Genomic DNA, 22,947 nt, shown 5'->3' on the forward strand with positions numbered 1-22,947 from the left:
CTTTTGAACTTAATTCCGAATTTGTTCATGTATTTGTACTGTGTTTACCATTTAGGCTTTGTTGTCGTGGAGCCTACCCCTTTTGTAGTCTTTTAATTCTGTAACCCGCTTTCATTTATTTGATTAAAAAAGAAAAAAACTGATATTTAGTTGTAAGGATTTGTAGCACTCCTAACTGTACGCCCCGTCATTGAAGTGGCCGGAAGCAACCATTTTGGTGGCTGAAAGAACACTCATAGAAGAATTCAAATCAGAAAACATCTACATATGGTTGATATAGCAAAAATCAAAGGTATCTAGGTATACTTTGTAGAGAACCAATTTGCAAAGGATAGTTTTTTTTTTCAAACTGGGTTGAAAAAATTTCCTTCAACCTAGTTTATAAAAGTGATATGTGTTCATTTTTTTAATAACATGTGAGATACATATGCGTTTTTAATAAAATTTATTTTAATTTTGTCCCTGCTATTAAAAAATATGTGTATCTCACATGTTCAAGGAACACATGTCATTTTAATAAATTAGATTAAAATAAATTTCTCTAACCTAATTTAGAAGAAAATTTTGTCTGTTTGCAAATGTTGTTACTGTGCGACTCTAGAACATTATGATTACCACTAGATTTAGGGCACAATGAATGGGCGGATAAGGTCTAGTTTTGATGCTGCGGAGAAAAATTGACGGCGGTGATGCTAGTGGTTGATTTAACTGGTTTCATAAGATTTCAAGGATATTGATATATCATAGAAGCAAATAAAATCCAAAACCAATTAAGACTAATTGGTGATTAAAAAAAAAACAAAACTGCCCGTTCATATCGTTACCACTGGCTGCCACTACTGTTGGTAACTTGGTATTAAACACCCATACTCTTTCTAGTTTATGGGCTAACATGTTTCATTCCAATACCTCTTTGAAAAAGACTGGTAAAACTGCAGGAATGCAAAACTAGAGTCTTGTGGGCACTCGATCTTGGTCAAGTGGGAAAAATGAACCAAAATTTGGATTCCAGCCATACCAAATAATCTACCACATTCCAAGCAATAAAAGATGCACATAACACGCATTATCCCTGTTTGTAAAATAGATTATTTTCCCAGACAACAGTCAGATCAGATAGCCGATACGAAATCCCTCATTTAAACTTATGGCCGGTTGCCAACATTTATCTCTGCCCCTCTCTCTCTCTCTCTCTCTCTCTGTCTGTCTCAAGATTATGCCTCTATACCTGGCTCACGAATTTGAATGGATGTTCTTGACAAACTTGCTTCGAGTTCATTCAACTCGTCCATGTCCAGCTCATCATCATCATCATCATCATCAACAACAAGAGAGTCCTCAGGATCAGCAACGGTGTTAGTTGAGGAGCTTGGTTCCCCGGCAGCTGAGTCATCTTTGACCTGAAATTGAACACAATTAAATCATGCAAATGTCCCATGTACAACACACTTGAACAAGCTTATCTTGCACATTTAGTGCTTTTGCAAACTGAACTTCTGTGAATGTCTTGATCTAGATCTTGAAAATTGATATATTTATTTGAGAAATAACTATTGCCCATAAGAAACTTTGTGCAGTTACAGAAACTCAAGAAAACATTGCACACAAGAATACTAGTAATCATGATATGAATAGTCCGATTCAGTTTAGACAACAGGTAATAATATATACCAAACAAGTAACAAATGCCGTAATTCTGTATCCATTTTGTTGTGCACAGAATGCAAAATTATTCCATGGTGTGACTTGCAGTATTTGAATTGAACAACTCGCTTTGAGGACCTTTTCTCCCACATTTTTAACCATGTAAGGCTGAAACAAATACCTGTCCGAACCATTATTCTTTTCAGGATGTTGGTTTTTCTAAGCAATTAAAAAGAACCTGGTTGCAAACACATTAGGAAATGACATTTTATCGAGGGCCTAGTTGGTTATTCCATGAAAGTTAAATTATTCATTTTTCTTTTACATAAAATTTTGTGTAAACTTACATGGATGTGGCCAATTCTAAAATGACAGCTTTTAATCCACCTCAAGGAATAACTTAAAATTGTTGCATTTAATGAGGATCATAATAATAATACCATCAGTTTGCTTTTCTCGAGGCTGTAACTCTTGCAACTAATGGTCTCATTCAAGATGATATATTCTGCCTTCAAAACCTATGTAAACATGAATGAAACCTTTCAATTTCTTCAGGACAACCAATCAGACAATAAAGATATTTTAAAGTGTTCATCTGAGGTCCATAGGACGTAGTGTGGAGCTTAGGAAAAATATTAGGAGGGGCTGGGGGAGCTCTCTAGTCATGCTAGATTTGAGGTGAGTGACGGCTCCAAAATTAGATGATGGCATGACGTGTGATGTGGGGATGAAGCCCCCAAGATAGCTTTTCTGGATTTGTTCAGTATTGCACGTTTTAAGGAAGATGTCATGGCAGGCCATTTGGAGCTTTCTAGTGCCTCTAATCAATGGAATATTAATTTTTTGAGAGCGGCTCACAATTGAGAGGTGGATCTCTTTACCTTGTTCTTCAATTTATTGCATTCCTTCAGATTGAGATGGGGTGGTGAAGACAAGATCTGTTGGGTTCCTCCCAAAAGAGGGTTATTCGAATTCTCATGCTACAATGTCCTTGTTTCCCATGATAGTTCTCCTTTCCCTTGTGAGGAGTATTTGGCGGAATAAGGTTTCCTTGACAGTGGCATTTTTGGCTTGGTCAAACACATTAGGGAAGATCCTCACCACGGATAATCTAAAGAAGCGACATGTCATTGTTTAATTGGTGCTGCATGAATAAAAAGAGTGGGGAGTCGGCAAATTATCTTCTACTCCATTGTGAAATTGTCAGTGCTCTTTGGAATATTATTTTCAGCAGTGTAGGGCTAGCTTGGGTTATGCCTACTTGGGTGGTAGACTTCTTCGCTTGCTAGAAAGCGCAAGGTGGTAGGCCTCAGCTTGATACAATATGGAAGATGATATTGTCCTACCTTATGTGGTGCCTTTGGAGGTAAAGAAATGATCGGAGCTTTGAGGACCGTAAGAGGACATTGGTGGATTTAAAGGCTTTATTCTGTAAGACACTTTACCATAGGGCTGCTGCCTTTGAGTTTAATATTTCTAGCTTTCATACTTCTCTAGATTTGTTTTTCTTCTTCTAGTTAAGTGTCTCTCGTATATACATTTTGTGTACTTGGGTTGTGCCTTTGCACTTTTTAATGAATTTGCAATTATTTATGAAAAAATAGATATTCTACATTTGATAAATACCCTCCTTTCCTTTTCTATCTGGTTACTGAGGTGATGACTTCATAACACAATCACCTGCATTTCAGGCATTGTTCAAACATGACTAAAACAAACTAACAAAATCACATTGTTGAAAATGTACTATTCCTAGTATTTTTGTACACATAAATAGAAAACCAAAATAATTATGGTTTCCTACCCATCTAAATCTAGGGTCTTTGCCTACCAACCTTGTATGTCAATTAAATCAAATAAGAAGTTGGCTTTGTGCCTACCTTGAACAATGGCAGTCCTAAGCATTTCTAGAAGCACTTGAGCTAAATACCACCAAAATTGTAACAAACAATTTGCTTTTTAAAAAATTTACAAAACCTAGGATATTCTTCAGCCTCAATTAAATAGCACAAGCTTCCGAAACAAAGAATGAAAATACCGAAGATAGCACATCCCACCAGTAAACCTCTCCAGTACAAGTAAATTTTTTTGAATAGTCTAGCAGTAAAAGTTGCTAGGAGAACAGACTGAGGGCATACTCCATGTTTCATAAACTCAACGCCCAAAGAGCATCATATACGGCATCAAGGTTTCCAACTAGATGTGTTGACATCAAAATTGAGCTTTAAGCATATATCTTTCTACATTGCTTATAGCATAGGAATAAAGCTTAGTCCGACTATAAGTCATGATTCATTCAGCATGTCCTAGATTATAAGGCTGATTCAATCAGAATGAGCAGTTTTCCTAAACTAGAGCATACCAATCAACATGTTGTAGCATATAATTCATTGCTCCACACATATAAAAGGGAAAATCATATGTAAAAGGCACATTTCATACAAATCAGCTGTTACACATTGCTTTGACCATGCAGCATAAAGATGTTGGAACTTAAAAAGTTGGCAAAAGAAAGGGAGGGTAGTTAGAGTTCCCTGACCTTGGAATTCAAGTTCCATATGTTTCAAGCCACCATTTACCTTATAAAATCAAAAAGAAGAAGGATTACCTTCTGTTCAGCAGCCTCGAGTTCTTCTTCCCTTTGGTATTTTTCATATGCCTCAGCATCATCCACAAACAAGCTAGCATCTGAAAGAAATAACTCCCGACCGCTGAAACAGACAAAAAACTAAATCAATAGCAAGTCCTATTGGAGATAATTAAACCGAAAGCAACGATAGGAAATAAATACCTCATGCGGTCATTCTTAGCCCTCTCTGCTCGCAGTGCATCCAAGCCAGCCTCTCTTTCGTCAATCTTTTTCTTCTTCCATTGCATGAAAAGCTCAGTAGTCATTGGAGTAGTGGTTGTTACTTTAGCACGCTGAAGAAAAGAGCAGACAATCAATTAAAAGAACTGACAGCAGAAAACAGGGCAAATAAAACAATAATAATCTAGGTTAGAACATATGAAGCTGCAATCAGACAAAAATATCACTGCCGCAGTAGGAAAATTGAAATAAGCAAAACTAAAAGTTAACCAATAGAAATATGATTATCACCTGATTTTCAATCTCTTCCTCAATGGGAATCTTATCGGCCTCTTCCTCTAGAAGTGCCTTCATTTGAGATTTTAAAACATATCCTGGAGGTAGAGCATGTCTGTAGTGACATTCTTTGTCACCATTTGGGCAAGACCAGAACCAACCATACTGTTTCTTTTCCACTGCGTCCAAAAAGTATTTGCAAACCTGTATATAAATTTATTAAAAAAAACTTCCTGTTTGTGCAGAAAGATTCAGTGTACTAAGGAACTTGAAAGAAAAAATAAGTACACACCCCTGATGAGGAACAGACTTAGATCAAACAAAATTTTATTTAAAAGTTTTTAAGAATTTATAAATATGAAGATACTTAGGTCAAATACTAAAATAACATATGAAGAATTATGATAAGAATGGGCAACCAAGAATGATGAAAGGAATACCACGCTGACCCATATAACCTAACATGCAGCCATCAAATTAATAACTCTGCCAAGAGGGCAAATTTCCACTCACTCAAAAGCTTCATCTTTCCAACTCTTGAGGAGCTCATAGAGGTCATGTTCCTCTCAGTAAGAGCCAACGCACCACCTTCAAATCATAGTGCAGCAGAAACCCACAGAAATACAAGAAAGTTAATCCTCTCACTATTTGGGAAATATGAGTTCTCACTTCTCGCCATTTTATTGCATAGGCTTCAAAGATTCACATTACTCCAACATTATCAAACAACTAAGAAACTTTGGACCTTATCGCCACTTTAAAATCTTTCCCTTTCAGGAGGGGGCAAAGAATATTTTCCATAACTAATCTCATAATTCTACATGCAATTGACTAACAAGTGTAACAGACTAACTTAACATCCCACCCAAAATTAGGGAACTTGCCACAGCTACATCTACAAATGTAACCACTTGATTAGTCTAGACAGTGCAAACATTTTTTTTTTTTTTTTGATAAGTAATGTTGTATATATCAAAAAGTGTAGAGGGGCGCAACCCTAGTACGCATGAAATATATAAGAGAACGCCTAAGATGAAAGAGAGAAAAGAACAAGAAACATTTTACAGTACAAACATCCACACATACATGTATATATGTTTGTATCATAAGTTGAAAGCGTTAATTGATATTAAGGGAGAGAAAAATAGGTACAGCACTTCCAATATTATGTTTGGAATGACAGAAACTACCATTATACTTGTATTGGAAGAAACGATTAAAGAGTCAAAAAATGAACTTACAATCTCAGTTGGTTTATTCTGGTTGTACTCATTCTTCTTTGACTCTACCACCTTCTCTAGGGTCTCTTGATCCCAATCCTCCATCGTATCTTAAGAATAAATAAACAAAGAAGCAAACACCCAACAAATCAAAATCATAATTGGGTGATTACCAAGAAATAAAAAATAAGTAGCAAGGCAAGAAGAGCTGAATAACTACGTAACACAAAACCAAACATCTACTCAATTACCTTCATCGCGCTTATCACTGTAAATATCAATCTTCTCACCCTTCCTCTGGACATTCAAATCATGTGAGAACTTGCATTTGAAACCCTTGGTACACTGCCCCACCTTGTAAAATTCGCATAATATAGACTTTGGATCAACACCTACCCAAATTACCAATTTCTATCACAAACATACCATTCAATTCAAAAACATAACCACAAAACCAATCAAAATAACAAATAATTCATTATAAAAAAGAAAGAAAGTAAATGACACATACCGGGTGGAACTTTCGGCTGACTAACCGCAATCTTGAACAAATCATTCAGCTCTTTCTCTTTCGCTTTCTCATCCTCCTTCTTTTTCTGCTCATCAAACAAATTCATTCAGCCTCCACTCATTCAGACAAATCATCTTAATTACCGACCAGAAAAACATTTATTTCCTCGACACTCCAATATTCTTTGTTGTGTGGAAAATACACCACTGAAATAGATATTTCCAAGAGAATAAAGTTTTCTCGACGGCATTTTCCAGCAAAAACATAAATCCAATTGAATTCTAACTTTATAATTTTTTTCCCTCAGCTTGCTTGAGATATATAGATTTCAATTCACTGATGATGATGATGACGATAATAATAATAATCTTGAACAAATCACTGAGCTCTTTCTCTTTAGCTTTCTCTTCCTCGTACTTTTTCAGCTCATCAACCAAATTCACTCATCTCACATATATTTTTTCATACACTGAACAAATATCTGTCGTGTGGAAGCTATTACAAATTAAAATTGACATTTCCTAGATAAAATGACGGCCTTTTCCAGCCAAATAATTTTTTTTACCTAGTTTCATTAAATCAAACTAACAAATCCAATCTTCTCTAAAGAAATAGCAACCAATAGAACAACGGGAAGTGAAATAACAGCGGACCTTAGCGGCGAGTTTGGGGTCGGCTTTGGGCTGTACAGATTGCTTGAGGTTTTGGACGTACTTCTGGACATTCTTGCTCTTGTTCTTGTTCTTGAGCCCGAAGGTCTTGTCCTCCACGACCTTCTGCTTCTTCGCCATGTCCGTCTTCGATGCCTGCTTGGGAGGCATGCTTAATAAACTTTGCTCAAAAATTTTATACAAGAATCAAAATCGGTAGCTCTTCCTTTGAAATGTATAAATGAGGAAATCGGAGCGAAAAAGAAAGAATTTGGAGGGAGATTTGTTCGTATCGAAGAGGGAGATTAGGGTTTTGAGCAGATTTCTCTGCTCCCTGCGGAGTACTGTGTGGGATCAGAAGGGTAGGAGGATTTTGTTTTGGTTGGATATAATGTCTTGTTTGCCCCGATGGGCCTGCTGCTTTCTTCGGGTAAAGAGTCCAGAGTTTGTGATGGGTCGAACATAACGTCAACTGGGCTTGAAGGATTATTAAGCTTGGACCGCACTTGACTGATATTTGAGCGGATCTCCTGCTATGCGGGCATGATAGAACCGGGCAAGGGACCCGTTTGAGCTGTGGGCTTTCCGGCCCAATTCCCCACTATACTGATGTCGAACCATGCGAGTCGCGACTGGAGGGCGCCACTGAGAGTTACCGTTGTATTATAGCCACGAACTCGAGCAAAATAGAACCAGAAGAGAGAGCGAGAACTACAGAGAGATGAGATACCGCTCGGTTTTTAGGGTTTCTCAGAGCAGGAACAGAGCGCCACTGCTGCTTCTACCTCAAGCTTCGCGCTCGTTCTCTCAGATTCAATCAAAGCCCGAACGGTTTGTCACTTCTCAGTTAATATTTGATTACCTATCATTTTGACTAAACCTTAACGCTACGTTTGGCCGCTAAGAAATTGTTGGAAAAAGGAAGAAACTGTAATTCAGGATATAATTTTTGATCTGTTCATAGCAAAAGCAATGGAATGACTCAAAAATTTGATTATTATTATTATTGCTGATGATATCGCGTTCGATATACCCTTTGCATTATTGGTAGTGGATTTTTTGATTTTAGGTCTTCTTTTGGAATTGCATTTGACATTGATGGCGTTGTTCTTCGTGGTCGCGTTCCCATTGGGGGCTCTGCACAAGCTTTGAGAAGATTGTATGGAGATTCTGGTACTTAACAACCTATTCAATCTCTCATTGAGTTGGGAGTTTTCTTTACAAAATAGAATTCATGGCTCTGTGTTTAATATTTTTTGTGCTTCTGAAAATTGGAAAGTTATCTCAACTATGCCACCATTGTTGTAAGTTGATAGCTATGCTATAATGGGTCTGATTGAGTTAGGAGTTTTCTTTACAAAATAGAATTCATGCTGTGTTTAATATTTTTTGTGCTTCTGAAAATTGGAAAGTTATCTCAACTATGCCACCATTGTTGTAAGTTGATAGCTATGCTATAATGGGTGACAGTCTTAAATCAGTTATGTTCTTTCTATTCTGTAGTTGTATCTGACTTGGCTGGTTTCTTCTGTAGGTTCTTTGAAGGTACCTTTTCTGTTCTTGACGAATGGTGAGTCATTTTGTGCTTCATCAATATCAATGTGAAGAGCTACTAAGAGGAAGAATGACCTTATTGCAAAGATATCAGTTAATATCCAATTATTAATTATGGTTTGTGAAATTGATATATACAATCGGATGATGCTGTATTTTCAACCTTAGAGCATTTGAGGCATGTTGCTTTTGGGTACTTACTCATTGGATTATAAAGATTCTCATGTTGTTTCTTCAAATTATTTAAGACCAAAAAGAGTAATTCCTCAAAACATAGTATTCCATTATTGTAAGCATGATTTATAGGATAGGTAACCTCCTAGAAAATCCTTGTGTTGCGCCCCTCATTTTACTTATGAAAAAAATAATTTTTGGTAATTGTCTTTACGCCTCAAGAGAGATGTATACAGGCAAAAATAAGATGAATAATACTATTGTTTGATTTGATAGGAGGTGGCATCCCAGAATCCAGACGCGCCACTGAGTTAAGTGAACTTTTGGGGGTGCACATTTTACCTTCTCAGGTACTGTTTTGTTGTTTTGAATTCCTTCACGATAAATAGGAGATTGAAGTTTATTGGTTAATGATTGTTGTGACTGTCATTGATTGATAGAATCCTTGCCATAGCTATTCTTTTTGTGCTATCCTAATGCAGGTTGTACAGGGTCACTCACCTTTTAAAACTTTGTCGAAAAGGTATATATATCAGTACTGTGTGAATCCTTTCATTGCTAACATATAATATTCTTTTCCAACATTGTTGTTTTCAAGTTAGGTTTTTTATGGGTCTGCTTGTTTTAACATGATTTTCGATCCCAATGCTTCAACCCAGTAATCACAATGTATCAAGTAGGCATGCATTACGTAAACAAACCTAACAATTAAGTAATTATAGATGAGGTCATTTATTTGTCACCTTCGGCCTGGAAGGAGTGAAATTGTGAGAGTACTCCACATTGAATTTGCAAATGATGCCAGTATGAGTTTTTGCTGCTAGTTAAACAAAAGGACAGTTTGTGCTCAGCAAACAATGCTCCATCTATGGGGATGACCCTGGTTACTTGTCTGTTTCAAAATTATGTGCACTCATTTTTTTTCTGCTTCCCTGGCTTGCTTGTAAAAGTGTTATGACATTGCTTAATGGTCGATGAACTGGGAATGTAGCAGGATCTTGCCTGCGTTTCTTTCCTATTTTGATTAACAAACTAAAACAACAGTAGTTTATTAGAGATAGCCTAGGCCTCCTTCAAAACAGGTGTTTGGAATTAAACTTCTTGGATATTTTTTTTAAATTTTTTTTATCAGTAATAAACCAATCTAATTGAAAGCAAAAGGTGCCCTTAGATACATAGGAAGTATACAAAAGCAATACCTAAATAGAAATAGCAAAACGATCAAGAAAGTCACTAAAACTAAACGACATAGGAGACACATACGCCGCTGTCTAAAGATACAAAGTTACTTCATGGATACTTTATTCATCGATTAATGGTATTAAATAAACCAGTTTACTATGATAAAGATAAGACTTACTACTGAAAATAAATGATAATGATAAAGTAAAACAAGAGTAACTAATGATAAGGTAAAATAATAGTAGTTTAAATTCAACAGTTCACGTGGGTTTCTGTTGCCTAACTGAACACTGATTCCTCCTTCAACTCTTATCTCTTCATGCAACTCTTCAAACACAGCACGTTCTTATTTCTTCGTATGACACCTCTTGCAAACCATCGTGCCAATTCATGCAAAGTATGGGTTTTCTTATGTTCATTAAAGCATCTTATCGGAGTTATTTGTCTTATTATATTGAATTGTTCTACCATGATTGCCAATGTATTATCAATTTGTTATGAGTTTTTATGTCTTTTCCATTATAACACTATATTAAGTTGTTTTTATCATCTTATATAATTTTTACTGATTTCCCTTAAGATATGAAAATGAACTCATCATTGCCGCTGGAAAAGGGGAACCTGCTCTTGTAATGTCTGAATATGGTTTCGAGTAAGATATTCACCTTATAGCTTAGTTATAGGATTTCCTGATTTGAAGCCCACAGGTTTCTAGATTCTAAGAGAATCACGAATGACTTAGGGTTGTGTTTGGTGGCAGAAAGGTCCTTTCATTAGATGAGTATGCTTCTTACTTCAAGAACATTGATCCTGTATCTCAATATAAGATGTGGACAACTAAGCAGGAATTGGTTAAGAGTAGCTACCCCAGGAAGTTGGTTCCAAGTTACAACATTACTGCTGACAGAGTTAAGGCAGTTTTTGTTGTCAGCGATCCTGTGGATTGGGGCAGGGACATTCAGGTAATCTTTTTCCAACTTTATTATTATGGAAATCACAATGAGCCAGTTAATTTTTTGTATTTAACTGGGCAAATGACATGTAAATATATGTGGTAAATAAGGATTAGGAAAAAAAGGTTTGCAATACCAGTGCAATGGTGGGTGCTGAATTTGAATGCAATCAAATTTTGGCTATATTTTGTTTTTGTTGGTAGCAGCAGCCTTGGTTTTCCTATGAATTCCATTTGAATTTTTGATGTGGTGGATCTTATTTGTAATGCATTGATGTGAACATACTGTATTTATCGTCATCTTTTTCCTGATAATTCTGATTATCTGTGTCCCTTTGTAAGTGCTGACCTGATTGATGAATTGAATTGAGTTAGGTCCTCTGTGACATTTTAAGATCTGGAGGCCTTCCTGGACATGATAATGGACAGCAACCACCTTTGTATTTTGCTGCCGATGATCTTGAATATCAGGTTGGTCATTAAGCTTAGTCTGAAATGAAAACTTGGGGGTATGTCATAAACTATTTTCATATATACTTGAAATAGGATCCCCAAAATTGCATTTAGAAAATGATCAATCAGAATTTGATGATTTAATCAAGAGAAATTCGTAAGCTATGTACAGTTTCTGCACAAATCTTGTCAATGTTCTGATTAGTGGCTTATTTGATGGATTTACAAAGAGGAATTTTGTCATCAATATGGAATGAAGCTGGATAATCATAGATAATGGTCAGCTCAAATGGTTGAAAGTGGCTATAAGAGCCACCGCTCAACAAGCAGGCCTCATGTAGCCTTTGTCACACCCATAAATATAAGTCAACGTTCAATATGGGCTTCACTTTGGAAACCATCAAACTATCAGTGATGCCCATAAATAATATGCCCATTGTGTTGGCCTGGATTCTAGATGCATTTTTGCTCCATTGGTTTCTGCCATGTATAGATAATAGAACTTGATCCTCTTATAGTTGGAATTGAAAGAGAAGGAAAAATGGAGGAGGAAAGTTGGAATTGAAAGACGAGAAAAATGGAGAAGGAAGTAGGGGAAGAAACGATCTTATTTTCCCTTGATGATATCACTGATACAATTACATGCATTTATTAAGAGGAGCAATACAGTCTAATATGGAAAATACAATAAATGGGAAATATATGGAAATCCAATATGGGAAATCATATCAGAATCATATTAACCGCATATCTTCAACACTTATTTGTTTATTTACTTTCTTATTTTACCTCAATTTTTGAAGAAAATTTGAGAATGTTACTGATTAATTTGCCTACTCAATACAGGCTGCATTTCCCTCTGAGCGTCTCGGAATGGGTGCTTTCAGAATTGCACTAGAAAGTGTCTTCAACAGGTAAGGTTAGTGTCTCATGTTTGAAACTGTTTAAACCCACACTTTTCGTCAAATGGATGTGCATCAGATTGAATGTCTAGTCAATGACCCACCTCTTGGCCTACATGTCTATATCACCTCATAATCATAGCAGATTCTCTAGATTCTTAGAACCCAAGACAGGATTTTTCTTTTTCTTAGTAATTCCCGTCTAGAACCCATGTGGAGGAAGCAACTCCTTGATAGTGTAGTAAAATTATGAAATGCCTCTAGGATATATGAAAATTTTATGGGTTTTAAATTACTCCTCAAATGCAGCCCTTCATAATTATGTCTTCTTCTGACTAAACTCAAGGTCAAAGGGTCGAAGGGTAGGGTAGTAGATAGAGGAAGAGAGAAAGAGTCATCCTTCAAGAAAGCAGGACTAAGAATAACATTTTTTTTTTTTATCATGCTTTTGGGAAACACATTACAAAGAGCACTCACTATATGGAAATACATAAATTAAAGCTGTTATCAGCTCCAATAGTACTAGAATTCTTATATTAGGCTTTGGTTTCAGAATTCACCGCAATACTCTGGAGTATGTATCTTTTGGGAAACCAAATCCATTTGTATTCAAGAACGCTGAAGCCATACTGAGACAGCTTCAGCCATCATGTAATGATAATTCCGTAAATAATGGAGGCATTGGATCACATCCCTTCAAAACCCTTTATATGATTGGCGACAATCCTTTAGTTGATATCAAGGGTGCACGACAGGTTTGTCTTCTACTCCCTGTGGTTTTCCAGTCTGGTTCTTTGTGTATGATGCTAGATAATCTTCATCAAATGAATCAACTGTTATTTCACTGATGGGAAACCTTTCTACTCTCAGGTAGGACATCCTTGGTTTTCTATTTTGACGAGAACAGGCGTTTTCAGGGGAAAATATAATCATGCAGAGTTTCCAGCTGATCTGGTAAGTTCAATGTTGAAATCTTAAGATGCATGTCAGAGTTATCCTCGCAAAAGTAATGTGATTTTCTGTTATTCCCATGATAAATGCGTAGGAGAGATTGGGGAGTTTGTGAATCTGAGAAATATGTGCTAATATTTATTGTTATTATTTTACTATGTTCTTTATCTTGGTGCTTGTGCAGGTCGTTGATACTGTTGAAGAGGCAGTGGACTATATTCTGAAAAAGGAGGGTTCCTCTTAGGCTTCTTAGGACCTATGCCTTTTTAACTGGTTCGTGCTCTCTCTCTTGATTAAATAATTATATGGCAGAAAGAAAATTGAAGCCAGAAAATGAAGGCAATTTTTGTTTAACCAATTTGCTTAAACCAAGTTCTTGGTATTCGATGAAGTCGTAACTTTGCTTCTGTTTCTTTTCTGAATCTATTTCGTGTTTTTCAGCAATTGCTGACTGCAAAAGCTAGTCATTCTTATGCTTGGAAAGTTCCTGTCCTGTTGTTATACAGTCCTATTCTTTGGATACACTTTGACTGCTATCAATATCAGATTCGTAGAAACGTGACAAATCCGATGCTTTGAATCAAAACTACTTGTGTTCATCATTTTTTTTATAAACTCATGGATTGCTCAGGACAGCATCGTCGACATCCTGTTTCTTTCAGGCTTTCAATGTTTCAATGAAAATGCTTAGGATACTACAACTCCCTTACAAGTTCATGTGATAGTTTACATTTTATAGAAACGAGTGTTACGATAAATGTCACGTGAATTGCCTCGTCAGTTTATAAAATGTGGTAAATGCCATGTGGACAGGCAGTCCACAGTTTAGTGGCGAGTGTGGTAAGTGTCGTCAGTTCATAATGAACTACTTGTTTTGGTGTTCTTTCTACTGGAAAAATGAAGGGTGCAACTTACTCAAGTTGAGTTTCATATAATTTCACCCCTTAAAAAGATCTTCACCCATAGTAAGTGTTAAATATTTTACTTGTTGAAAAAGAGTGTCGACTTAAGCTTTTGAGATAAATGATGAGTAATTTAACAAATATATACAAAAAGATTAACGCAGTTTGATCTTTCTCGTTCATTTAGACTAGTGACACCATACAATTTGACAATAAAATAACATTGAAATGCAAACTCCATACGATGCCTTGTCTTGGTGTTCTTTCTACTTGGAATTTTGGAAAAATGAAGAATACGACTTTCTCAAGTTGAGTTGCTTGATGGGCAATCCGTGGTCATTATCTTCGAGTAAGGGAACTCTCTTTCAATTACTTTGATAGCAGATTGTATACCAAGCAGCAAATATTAATTGGTTTTGGCCAACGTTCACTGGGTTTAACTCTCTCTTTTCTTTAGACTTGTGTTTGGCTTTGTCAGTCTATAAAACTATGCAATTTTTGTTTGAGCAATTTAGAAGAATTTTCTTCAACTTTGTTAGTGTATTAAACTGAAATGAGTTCAAAATGCATGTGATGTAGGGAACTTTTGAGAGTGCGGTGCACGAGACAGAGGTTTACTCTGCAGAGATGAGTCTAAAGGACCCTACCTTGGAGAGGTTACCTAACATAAAAAAAAAAAAAATGTATGTGATTTAGGATAACTGTCTTGTTTGTTTGGTCAGCATATTTTTTAAAATTTTATTACAAAACAAATAAGACAATTTTAAGAAGAGAATTCTCTGAATTTCTGAAAATAATTTTACAATGGAATTAAAAACAGTGTAATACAATGGAATTAAAATAATTTTAAATAATTTAATTTAAAACAGTGTAATTTTTTAATAATTTCATTGTGAAAAAAAAAAAAGGAGAGAGAGAGAGAGTTTATGCATAGGGAAACGATATAAGTAACCATGTCCTCAAAAACTGAAAAGATAAGCCGAACAAAACATGTTCTCACACCCTCTCTTTTCCTTCCCCCACCACCACCGTCTACCAATGGAAGCCTCAGCTCTCCTCAGCTTCCCCTCCTCCAAACCCCCTGCATCTCATTCTCTCACCCAAACCCACCACCATTTCCTTTCGAACGCACCACTCATCTCTCCTCGATGCAAGCCCAAACTCTCGATCCGCTCCGCCATTTCCCTCAACAAGAAAGAAGAAACCGTGGGGACCGGCAAGACCCAGCTCGACAACTGTCACCTCATCGCCGGAATAAAGTACAAGAGCTTAAGCGTCAGGCAGTTCCAGGACCTCCGACAAGCCTTACCCGAGTCCACCAAGCTCCTCGTTAGTCGTTGCTAAGAACAGCCTTGTTTACAAAGTCATTGACGGGACCCCCTGAGAGGCCCTCAAGCCCTGCATGAAGGGCATGAACGCTCTTTGTTCACAGCGAGGAGATCCCAGCGACCATTAAGCCCTACAGGACATTCCAGAAGGAGAAGAAGCTCGAGGACAACGACTTCACCGGCGCAGTTTTTGAGGGAAAGTTTTATGGGCCTGGTGACTTCAAGGTGCTCGGGAGTATGCCTACAAGAGCTGAAATTTATGCCAAGCTTCTTGGGTCGTTGAAGACTTCCGCGTCGAGCTTGGTCGGGACGATACAGGCGCCAGCAAGGGAGTTGCTGATGGTTTTGAAGGCCTATGTCAAGAAGTTGGAAGAGGAAGGTGGTGGGCAATAACGGCTGATGAAAAAGGAGCAACTCTTTCCGTTTGAGCTATTCTTGCAATTGTAAGTGTACCTTGGAACCAACCCTCTTTTTTGTTTTTCTTTTGCTTCTTGTAGCAATGTTGTTATTATGGCTATTTGTGATTTTAGCTACACTGGAATTTGAAGAAGCGGTTGAATTGAAAAAGAATTGAAGGAAACGGAAGTTGTACAATTGTGTCTAACTTAATTTTGTTTATTGTTATATTGCAATATGGTTATCTTGGTTATGGGGCTCTCAATGCATAAACTACAAGAGCTAACTTAAGGTGAATTTGCAGTGTGTAGATTCTGTGTAGTTTCTGCATTTCGTTGACATGAGGTTGTCATGGTCTTTGTAATAGCTAAATAGATAAAATTATCATTTAGCTGTGTTGTTGGGGCATCCATTTGTGAAAATGGTTTACTACTAGGAGACTTGTAACGTGTAAGGTTGGGTCTTGAAGGGAGAAGTATGTGAGAGAAGACTGCATGTTCTAATATGCATGTATAGCTGTGTTTCTATGGGTGCTGTAGCTGCCTGTAGGGATATGAAAGAGCAGACTCTCATCAGTTCTGGTGAGAGAACAGATTGATTGCCGAGAGTTAGGTTTGTAATGATTTGTTGGATTGGAGCTGTATGGTGATGGAATTCTTAGTCAGGTCTTGTGAAAGTGAGATGCTCTCAGAGCCAAGGAACATTTATGACTGTAGAACTCAGAAGCTGGTAGAAAGCAATTGCTTCTAGGGGTTAGGAAGGGCTTCATTTAAGGATACGGGATCTTGTACCGAGTCATTTTCTTTCATGAATCCCCGCAAATCATGTGAGAGGTTCTCAGGTTTGTTATGGTTTGAATAATCTTTTAACATAGGATGATGGCATTGCTTATAAGTCTAAAAATATTTGTTTTTTGATAAATAATATATATTGAAAAAATGCACAGAGGAGTGCAACCCGTGTACACATGAAGTATACAAGAGAACCTCTACTAAGTAGAAAAAGAAGCAATCGAAAAATATAAGAGGGCCACCATACATGCACTGGGTAGATGTATATGTATGGCTGCATGGCTGGCCTTTAAGGCTACAATACATTGAGGATGGAACTTGGGAAATTTTGTAGGCATCTTTGACAAACTTTGAGATTTGTCAAACAAAGATCACTGTTTATCCCTGACCTGAGAAGCTTTTAAGCTAAAGACAACCAGGTACTCACAGAATGCTAAGATAAGGAATGTAAGCCAAAAGGAGAGATCAAGTTGAGCCACTTCTCTTTTTGCAGCTGAATTGCTCCGTTGGAGTTACTCCAACGGAGAATCAAATAATGAAAAGCAAATTACTATTGAGGAAAAATAAAGTGGAAATTTCACTTATCTCCTAAACTATCAAGTATTTTTCAATGTCCCCCTAAACTTTAAAAAATTTACAATGTAGAGTTTTAATCTTTCATCCCCTTTCAATTACCTTCCCTGTTAGGATGTTAGGATTATCCCTTAATCCTAGCAGAGGAAACAAAATTACTAATGCTCCTTTATAATTTTTATTTTTTATTTTTATTTTTTTAAAAAAAAAGAGTGAAGAAGGGGAAATATGGCCATTTTTCCTTATTTTGTTACTTTTTAAATTTGTTTAAACCTAGGGCATAGTTGCATTTTTAAAAAATATATCGGAGTAGAATGAACATTTTACAAGCTAGTTGTTTATGTTAACAAAAAAAAAACTAAATAGTAGGGGGTGATTGAAAAGGGTTGAAAAAATAAAACCGCACATTGCAAATAAGTTTAAGGAGAAGAACATTAAAAAATGCTTGGTAGAATAGAGAGGGCAAGCGAAGTTTTGCCCAAAAATAAATCACTCTTAATTTACAAGCCTAAAAGAAAACTTGAAAAAAAGACTAGAGGGGGTTCATCTTCTGCATTTCAAGACCCAAAGACTCTAGACTGCCTCTTTGGATCATTATAATACAACACGGTTAAAATTGTTATAAAATCAATGCAATTACATAAGAAAGGTTTAAAACAAAAGGTTAAACTTTGATCAGATCGGATTTCCATAATTTTAGTTGATACACAGCAAATCCAAGATGCATACATTTAGCAAAACCAACACACATAGCATGAACCTACAGATTTTAGAGAAAGAGAGAACATTAAGGATAATCTTCAGAAATTCAGGCATGTAAACATTATTGTTATGTGCCACTCTAGAGGTGCTTGGCAAGGATTGATGCAACAACACCTTGAGCTATAGGGTGATAACAGTCACGAGCCTCTGCAAACACCCTCTCAGCCAAAATCTTCTCCTCTTCCTTTCCAGGGCCTTGTACAAGTGTAGTGTAGAGCGGGCGCAGGTACTTCATCCTCCCAACTTCCTTCAACGTTTTTTCTACCACACCATAGTAATCCCTGCACTTAGATGAAATGGCCAGCTGGAGAAAGCCAACTTTCACTTCATAATCCTTCGATTCTGATAGCCTGTAGCGCTCATCCAAGGCCAAGACCTGCATATGCAACCAAATATTATGATGAGACAACTGCAAGAAAACACCAGGTACCCAGGAACTATACATAAGAAAACACCTAGCTAGGAGGAGTAAAGTTCAATGGATCAAGCCTTCGAGACCCACTGAGAATTCTAGTTGTGGGGGGGCCTAGACTGTGGACCAAGTCGTAGAACTAACTTATCAAACAGTGGAGTCACAACTTCACCTTCAAAGCTTATTTCTAGTGTAATAAAACCTTTTTTCTTTTTCTTTTCTCTCAGAAGAAAATATAAGGCATTATTTAAGCCAGTTCTGTCAACTCACTGTGTAAAAAAAGTTGATAAGTTTTTTCTATAAAACACATATAAAGCATGGGTCTTCAACCAGCATATACAAATTGCCTCAACATCACTCAAATCCATTTCTTCCAGTCAAAAACATCCAAAAACAATCCAGTGATAGTAGACCACGTTGTATTGGACAGGAAAATAAACATCCTAAAACACAAAGAAATCATGAAAAAACCAAAAAGAGTAAATAAATCAAAGAGAAAAATCCACTTCACCCCCATGAAGTTTTAGGGGTTTTTTAATTTGAACCCTAAAGTTTAAAAATTGGCAATGTAACCCCCTAATGTTTCAAAATTTTTCAATTTAAACCTTCCGTTACTGATTTTCGTCAAATTTGACAAAAATTTCTAAAATTACATAATTACCCTCATACTTTTTTAAAAAAAATTTCCGTCTAATTTAACGAAAATTAGTAACGAAGAGTTTAAATTGAAAATTTTTGAAACATTGGGAGAGTACATTGCCAATTTTTAAACTTTTGGATTCAAATTAAAAAACTCCTGAAACTTCGGGGGGTAAAGTGGATTTTTCCCTAAATCAAAACAAAACAATTAGGTAACGGTAACAAGATTAGAAGCACCACCTGTGAAGCTTCAACAGATTTGGGCAGGTTCTCCAAGTATAGTTCCCATTCCTGCCCTTGCCAATCTGCAACTTCATCCTCCCTCGGCATTCTCCCAAGCTTAAACTCGTTGGCAAGTGATACTATCTTCGTATATATATTGGAGACTGGTTCATAGGCATCTGGAGGGATACCAGTACCCTCTGTCCATAGTTCTAAGTCAACGTCTCTCTCTATTCCAGGGATGTTAGCTTTCAGGAAGTCCAGAAATGTCTCAGTATCAATTGATTGGAACTTAAAGGTGGCAATATATTTCTTGAGGAATTCATCAAATGCAGGCCTTCCAATCTACACATCCCAGAGGATAAACATAATTGGTCAGATTATTCTTCACAAAACAATGCCCAGCTACACCAGTATCAGAGACATTACACTTAATATAGGCTCTCAGGAACCTTGTTTTACAGATAAGACTCCTATAGCTATTTCCATGGGCACATAACGCCACTTTTTGGTCAGTGCATTGAGTGGAAAAGGAAACATATGCATGAAAAACATGCTAAGAAACAGTAAACAAGTGATTCAACATACCTGACGTTCAATACGCCATAGAAACTGGAAACCTTTCTCATATGGAACTTGAGAATACACATCATCTGGGTCCACTCCTTCCTGATTGGTTTTGAGTTTTGTGAACTCCATCCTGTCCTTGAATCGCTCCATTTCCTCATTTAAGCCCCTCCAACCAATTCCAATATTCAATGCAGCTCTGTCCTCCCCTTGTACAGCTTCCACAATCCTCCTCTCCGCATAGGTAGTAAACCCCTAGTACAAGAAATGAGAAAACTAAATCCACTTGCAGAGAACAAAAATTGATCTTTTATATATATATAAACAATCCCCAATGGTGAGACACTTCGAGATCAGGAAATTCACACGCACAAAATTAATCAGGTATGAATACCATAACATCTTAATTAGGAGACACAAACAACATATATATACCTCATTCAACCAAAAATGGTCATTGGTCTTGTTGGTAATCAGATTCCCGGTCCAGCTATGTGCGAGCTCGTGGGCCACCACCTGGGCTCCACTGGAATCGCCCTTGATCACCGTGGGCGTCAAGAACACCATCCTCGGGTTCTCCATCCCGCCGTACGGGAAACTCGGCGGCAACACCAGTAGATCGAATCTCTCCCACTCGTACGGCCCGAACAGCCTCTCCCCTTGCTGGATCATCTCCTCCGTTCCGGCGAACTCTCTGGCCGCGCCGTCGAGCAATTCCGGAGCCGCCTCCGCGTAAACCCTAGTCCTCGGCCCGACCTCACGGAAACCTAGCTCCCCCGCAGCGAAGGCGAACAGGTATGGCGGAACCGGCTGGTCCATGACGAACTCCTCCACCACGCGCTCCTCCGAGCACCACAGCGACGAGTGGTCCGGGGCCAGCGCCGCGGCCTCGTGGCTCAGCGGCGAGCGGCGGTCCACGTGACGCGCGGCCATCACGGCGGAGAGCCGGCGCGGGAGGTTGAGGAGGCACGTGTAGCGCACGCGGGCGGCGGGGGTGTCCTGGCAGGGGAAGACGGAGCGCGCGTGGATGGACTGGCACTGGGTGTACACGAAGGGACACCTCTTGTTAAAGGTCTGCTCCGGCGAGAGCCACTGGAGGGCCGAGGAGGAAGGTGACGTGGAGAAAAGGACTAGAAACGAGGACTGGTTGGCTAGAGAGAGGGTGACGTGGCAGCCCATGATTGGGTCGGGCGGGGAGAGCGAGAAGGGGATGGGCGTACTCCCATGGGGCTCGAAAACGGCGTGGATGGTGAGAGAGCGCGCGTCGAGTGAGAGTTGACCGGAGTAAGGGCCGGGGAGGGTGAGGAGGGCGGAGCCGTGGATGGTGGAGGTGGTGAAGTCGACGTAAAGGGTGAGGGCGATGTGGGTGGCGAGCGGGTGGGTGGAGTCCGTGAAGGAGTGGGGATCAATGGGTGCCATTTCGTGGGGGGGTTTTTAGGGTTTGGCTTCTGTGGGTGCGAAGAATGAAGGGGGAGGGAGGAAGAAGAGAGGGTGGGGGAGCTTTTATTCCGAGTGTGGGGAATCTGAATGTGTTCTTTGTTGGGTACGTTTTTAAATTTGGAGGGAGAGTAATGGAAGCGTGGCCAGCGTGGGACGTGGGTAAAGATACTTAAAAGGACTCCTAGGCTCCTAGCCTCCACTAATCACTCTTTATTATAAAATTAACGGGTAATCTTAAAATAAATCATTAAGGTTGTTTTTAATGGAAAAATAATTGAAATTTATTAACTCAAGTTTTGTTAGGCTTAAAGCATGGGGAAATGATCTTCTCGATTTCAAACCCCTTCCCATTTTCTCTAATTAGTGCATTTAGAAGGGTAGTGTTGTACAAAAATTTTAGGAAAAATTTCACTAAGGACCCTCAAACTTTCACCCGTTTTGAAATATTCCCCCTGAACTTCAAAATCTCTCAATTTAGTCATCTGAACTTTCAATTGCTTTCAATTTGGACCCTCCGTCAGATTTTAAATGTCACATAACGTTTATACCACTGACTTTTGTATAAAATTTCAACTTCTAAAACTTTTTTTATTTAAAAAAAAAAAACAAAACAAAAATCAAGGATATTTTGGTCTTTTTTTGAATTTTTAACGGCTAAAATTAACGGAATGGTCCAAATTGAGAGCAATTGAAAGTTCAGGAGACTAAATTAAGAGATTTTGAAGTTCAGCGGAGGTATTTCAAAACGAATGGAAGTTTGAGGGTCCTTAGTGAAATTTCTCCAAAATTTTAACCTCAAATAAAGACCCTCTCTTGGATCACTCCTCAGCCCATATTGACAGTCGATAGTCGGGTTTAAGGGGTCAAGTAGTTGCTGCAACCAACTCCTTCGGGCCAATTGACGCCCGTCAACCTCGATCATGAATGGGCTTGGGCCAATTGACGTTAGGCCTAATAATGCTTAGCTAACTCTTATATTAAACCATGTTAAATAAATTAAAAAATTCAATGCTTTTCTGGAGTGTCACATTAATATTGTTGAATAATTGTAGAATAAAAAACATAATATCTAACATTTATATTCATCCAATGAAAGGACGTAACTTCTCTTTCATTGAAATCATTTTTTCATTTTTTTCTTTTTTGTCTTTAAAATCCTCCTATTCAATGACAATATTGACTTGTATTTAGTAGGAATAAAAGTGTTTTTTTTTTTTTTTTTTTTAATTGTAAGAAGGGTTTTAGGAAAAAAGAATTTTCGAGGAATAAAGATAAAGGTATGCAGCAAAAGTAGCGTTCGATGAGATTGCAGAATACTATGTTGTTATATATATAATTCATGTTACAATTATTATATAATCACTCTATAATGTATTTTATACGTCAAAAAATATGGATAATAAACTCGTGGATCACACGTCTTATTAAAAAGACTTTTTTTTTTCTTTTTTTTTTTAATTTTTTTTTATCCTATAAAATTTCTGTAAGATTTATTTCCTAATAACAACATTTTCCCTTAATATTTGTCTATCCATTGGTCCATTGTTTTTTGTTTTGTTTTAAACATAAATAACACCATAATAAGGATGTACTCACGAGCTTGCCATAAGCTTGACATATTTCTTCCTTCTTCTTTT

At 37.6% G+C, this 22,947-nt stretch overlaps 3 protein-coding genes and 1 pseudogene across 5 annotated transcripts; 2 read left to right on the forward strand and 2 right to left on the reverse strand.

Moving 5' to 3' along the window:
* Positions 1–972: 972 nt before the first annotated feature.
* On the reverse strand, positions 973–7,459 carry LOC132187545 (zinc finger CCCH domain-containing protein 11-like). 2 transcript variants are annotated; one of them, XM_059601891.1, is made up of 8 exons: positions 7,114–7,459; positions 6,461–6,545; positions 6,201–6,341; positions 5,971–6,059; positions 4,745–4,933; positions 4,436–4,566; positions 4,253–4,355; positions 973–1,400 (listed from the first exon to the last, which is right to left on the reverse strand). In XM_059601891.1, the coding sequence occupies exons 1-8, from the start codon at positions 7,279–7,281 to the stop codon at positions 1,215–1,217; spliced, it is 1,092 nt and encodes a 363-aa protein (XP_059457874.1). In that variant the 5' UTR covers positions 7,282–7,459; the 3' UTR covers positions 973–1,214. The 2 variants fall into 2 exon arrangements, with proteins under 2 accessions (XP_059457874.1, XP_059457875.1); XM_059601892.1 differs by having other exon boundaries at positions 6,201–6,360; positions 7,114–7,204.
* A 318-nt stretch (positions 7,460–7,777) lies between these two features.
* LOC132186110 (uncharacterized protein YKR070W-like) lies at positions 7,778–14,893 on the forward strand. Of its 2 annotated transcripts, none has more exons than XM_059599925.1 (13): positions 7,778–7,941; positions 8,180–8,283; positions 8,645–8,680; positions 9,115–9,188; positions 9,321–9,361; positions 10,601–10,672; positions 10,781–10,982; positions 11,348–11,443; positions 12,272–12,339; positions 12,881–13,082; positions 13,198–13,281; positions 13,463–13,551; positions 14,760–14,893. In XM_059599925.1, the coding sequence occupies exons 1-12, from the start codon at positions 7,832–7,834 to the stop codon at positions 13,520–13,522; spliced, it is 1,149 nt and encodes a 382-aa protein (XP_059455908.1). In that variant the 5' UTR covers positions 7,778–7,831; the 3' UTR covers positions 13,523–13,551; positions 14,760–14,893. The 2 variants fall into 2 exon arrangements, with proteins under 2 accessions (XP_059455908.1, XP_059455907.1); XM_059599924.1 differs by lacking the exon at positions 14,760–14,893 and adding an exon at positions 13,720–14,753.
* Positions 14,894–15,024: 131 nt separating this feature from the next.
* LOC132188190 (large ribosomal subunit protein uL10c-like) lies at positions 15,025–16,102 on the forward strand (annotated as a pseudogene).
* A 1,686-nt stretch (positions 16,103–17,788) lies between these two features.
* LOC132186825 (leucine aminopeptidase) lies at positions 17,789–21,409 on the reverse strand. Its single transcript, XM_059600914.1, has 4 exons — positions 20,306–21,409; positions 19,892–20,125; positions 19,322–19,648; positions 17,789–18,406 (listed from the first exon to the last, which is right to left on the reverse strand). Exons 1-4 carry the CDS (start codon positions 21,287–21,289, stop codon positions 18,110–18,112), a joined length of 1,842 nt encoding a protein of 613 aa, XP_059456897.1. The 5' UTR covers positions 21,290–21,409; the 3' UTR covers positions 17,789–18,109.
* Positions 21,410–22,947: the final 1,538 nt, after the last annotated feature.

Source organism: Corylus avellana, chromosome ca7 (genome assembly GCF_901000735.1).
Source record: "Corylus avellana chromosome ca7, CavTom2PMs-1.0".
NCBI classification, from domain to species: Eukaryota; Viridiplantae; Streptophyta; class Magnoliopsida; order Fagales; family Betulaceae; genus Corylus; species Corylus avellana.

Coding starts and splice junctions, on each gene's coding strand:
- LOC132187545 (XM_059601891.1), bottom strand. CDS start 7,281: ATGCCTCCCAAGCAGGCATCGAAGACGGACATGGCGAAGAAGCAGAAG. Junction 6,546..7,113: donor ACCCCAAACTCGCCGCTAAG/GTCCGCTGTTAT, acceptor TTTGATGAGCAG/AAAAAGAAGGAGGATGAGAA. Junction 4,356..4,435: donor GCTAAGAATGACCGCATGAG/GTATTTATTTCC, acceptor TGTCTGTTTCAG/CGGTCGGGAGTTATTTCTTT.
- LOC132186110 (XM_059599925.1), top strand. CDS start 7,832: ATGAGATACCGCTCGGTTTTTAGGGTTTCTCAGAGCAGGAACAGAGCG. Junction 11,444..12,271: donor CCGATGATCTTGAATATCAG/GTTGGTCATTAA, acceptor TACTCAATACAG/GCTGCATTTCCCTCTGAGCG. Junction 13,083..13,197: donor ATATCAAGGGTGCACGACAG/GTTTGTCTTCTA, acceptor TTCTACTCTCAG/GTAGGACATCCTTGGTTTTC.
- LOC132186825 (XM_059600914.1), bottom strand. CDS start 21,289: ATGGCACCCATTGATCCCCACTCCTTCACGGACTCCACCCACCCGCTC. Junction 20,126..20,305: donor ACCATTTTTGGTTGAATGAG/GTATATATATGT, acceptor TTCTTGTACTAG/GGGTTTACTACCTATGCGGA. Junction 18,407..19,321: donor AATCTGTTGAAGCTTCACAG/GTGGTGCTTCTA, acceptor TTGCATATGCAG/GTCTTGGCCTTGGATGAGCG.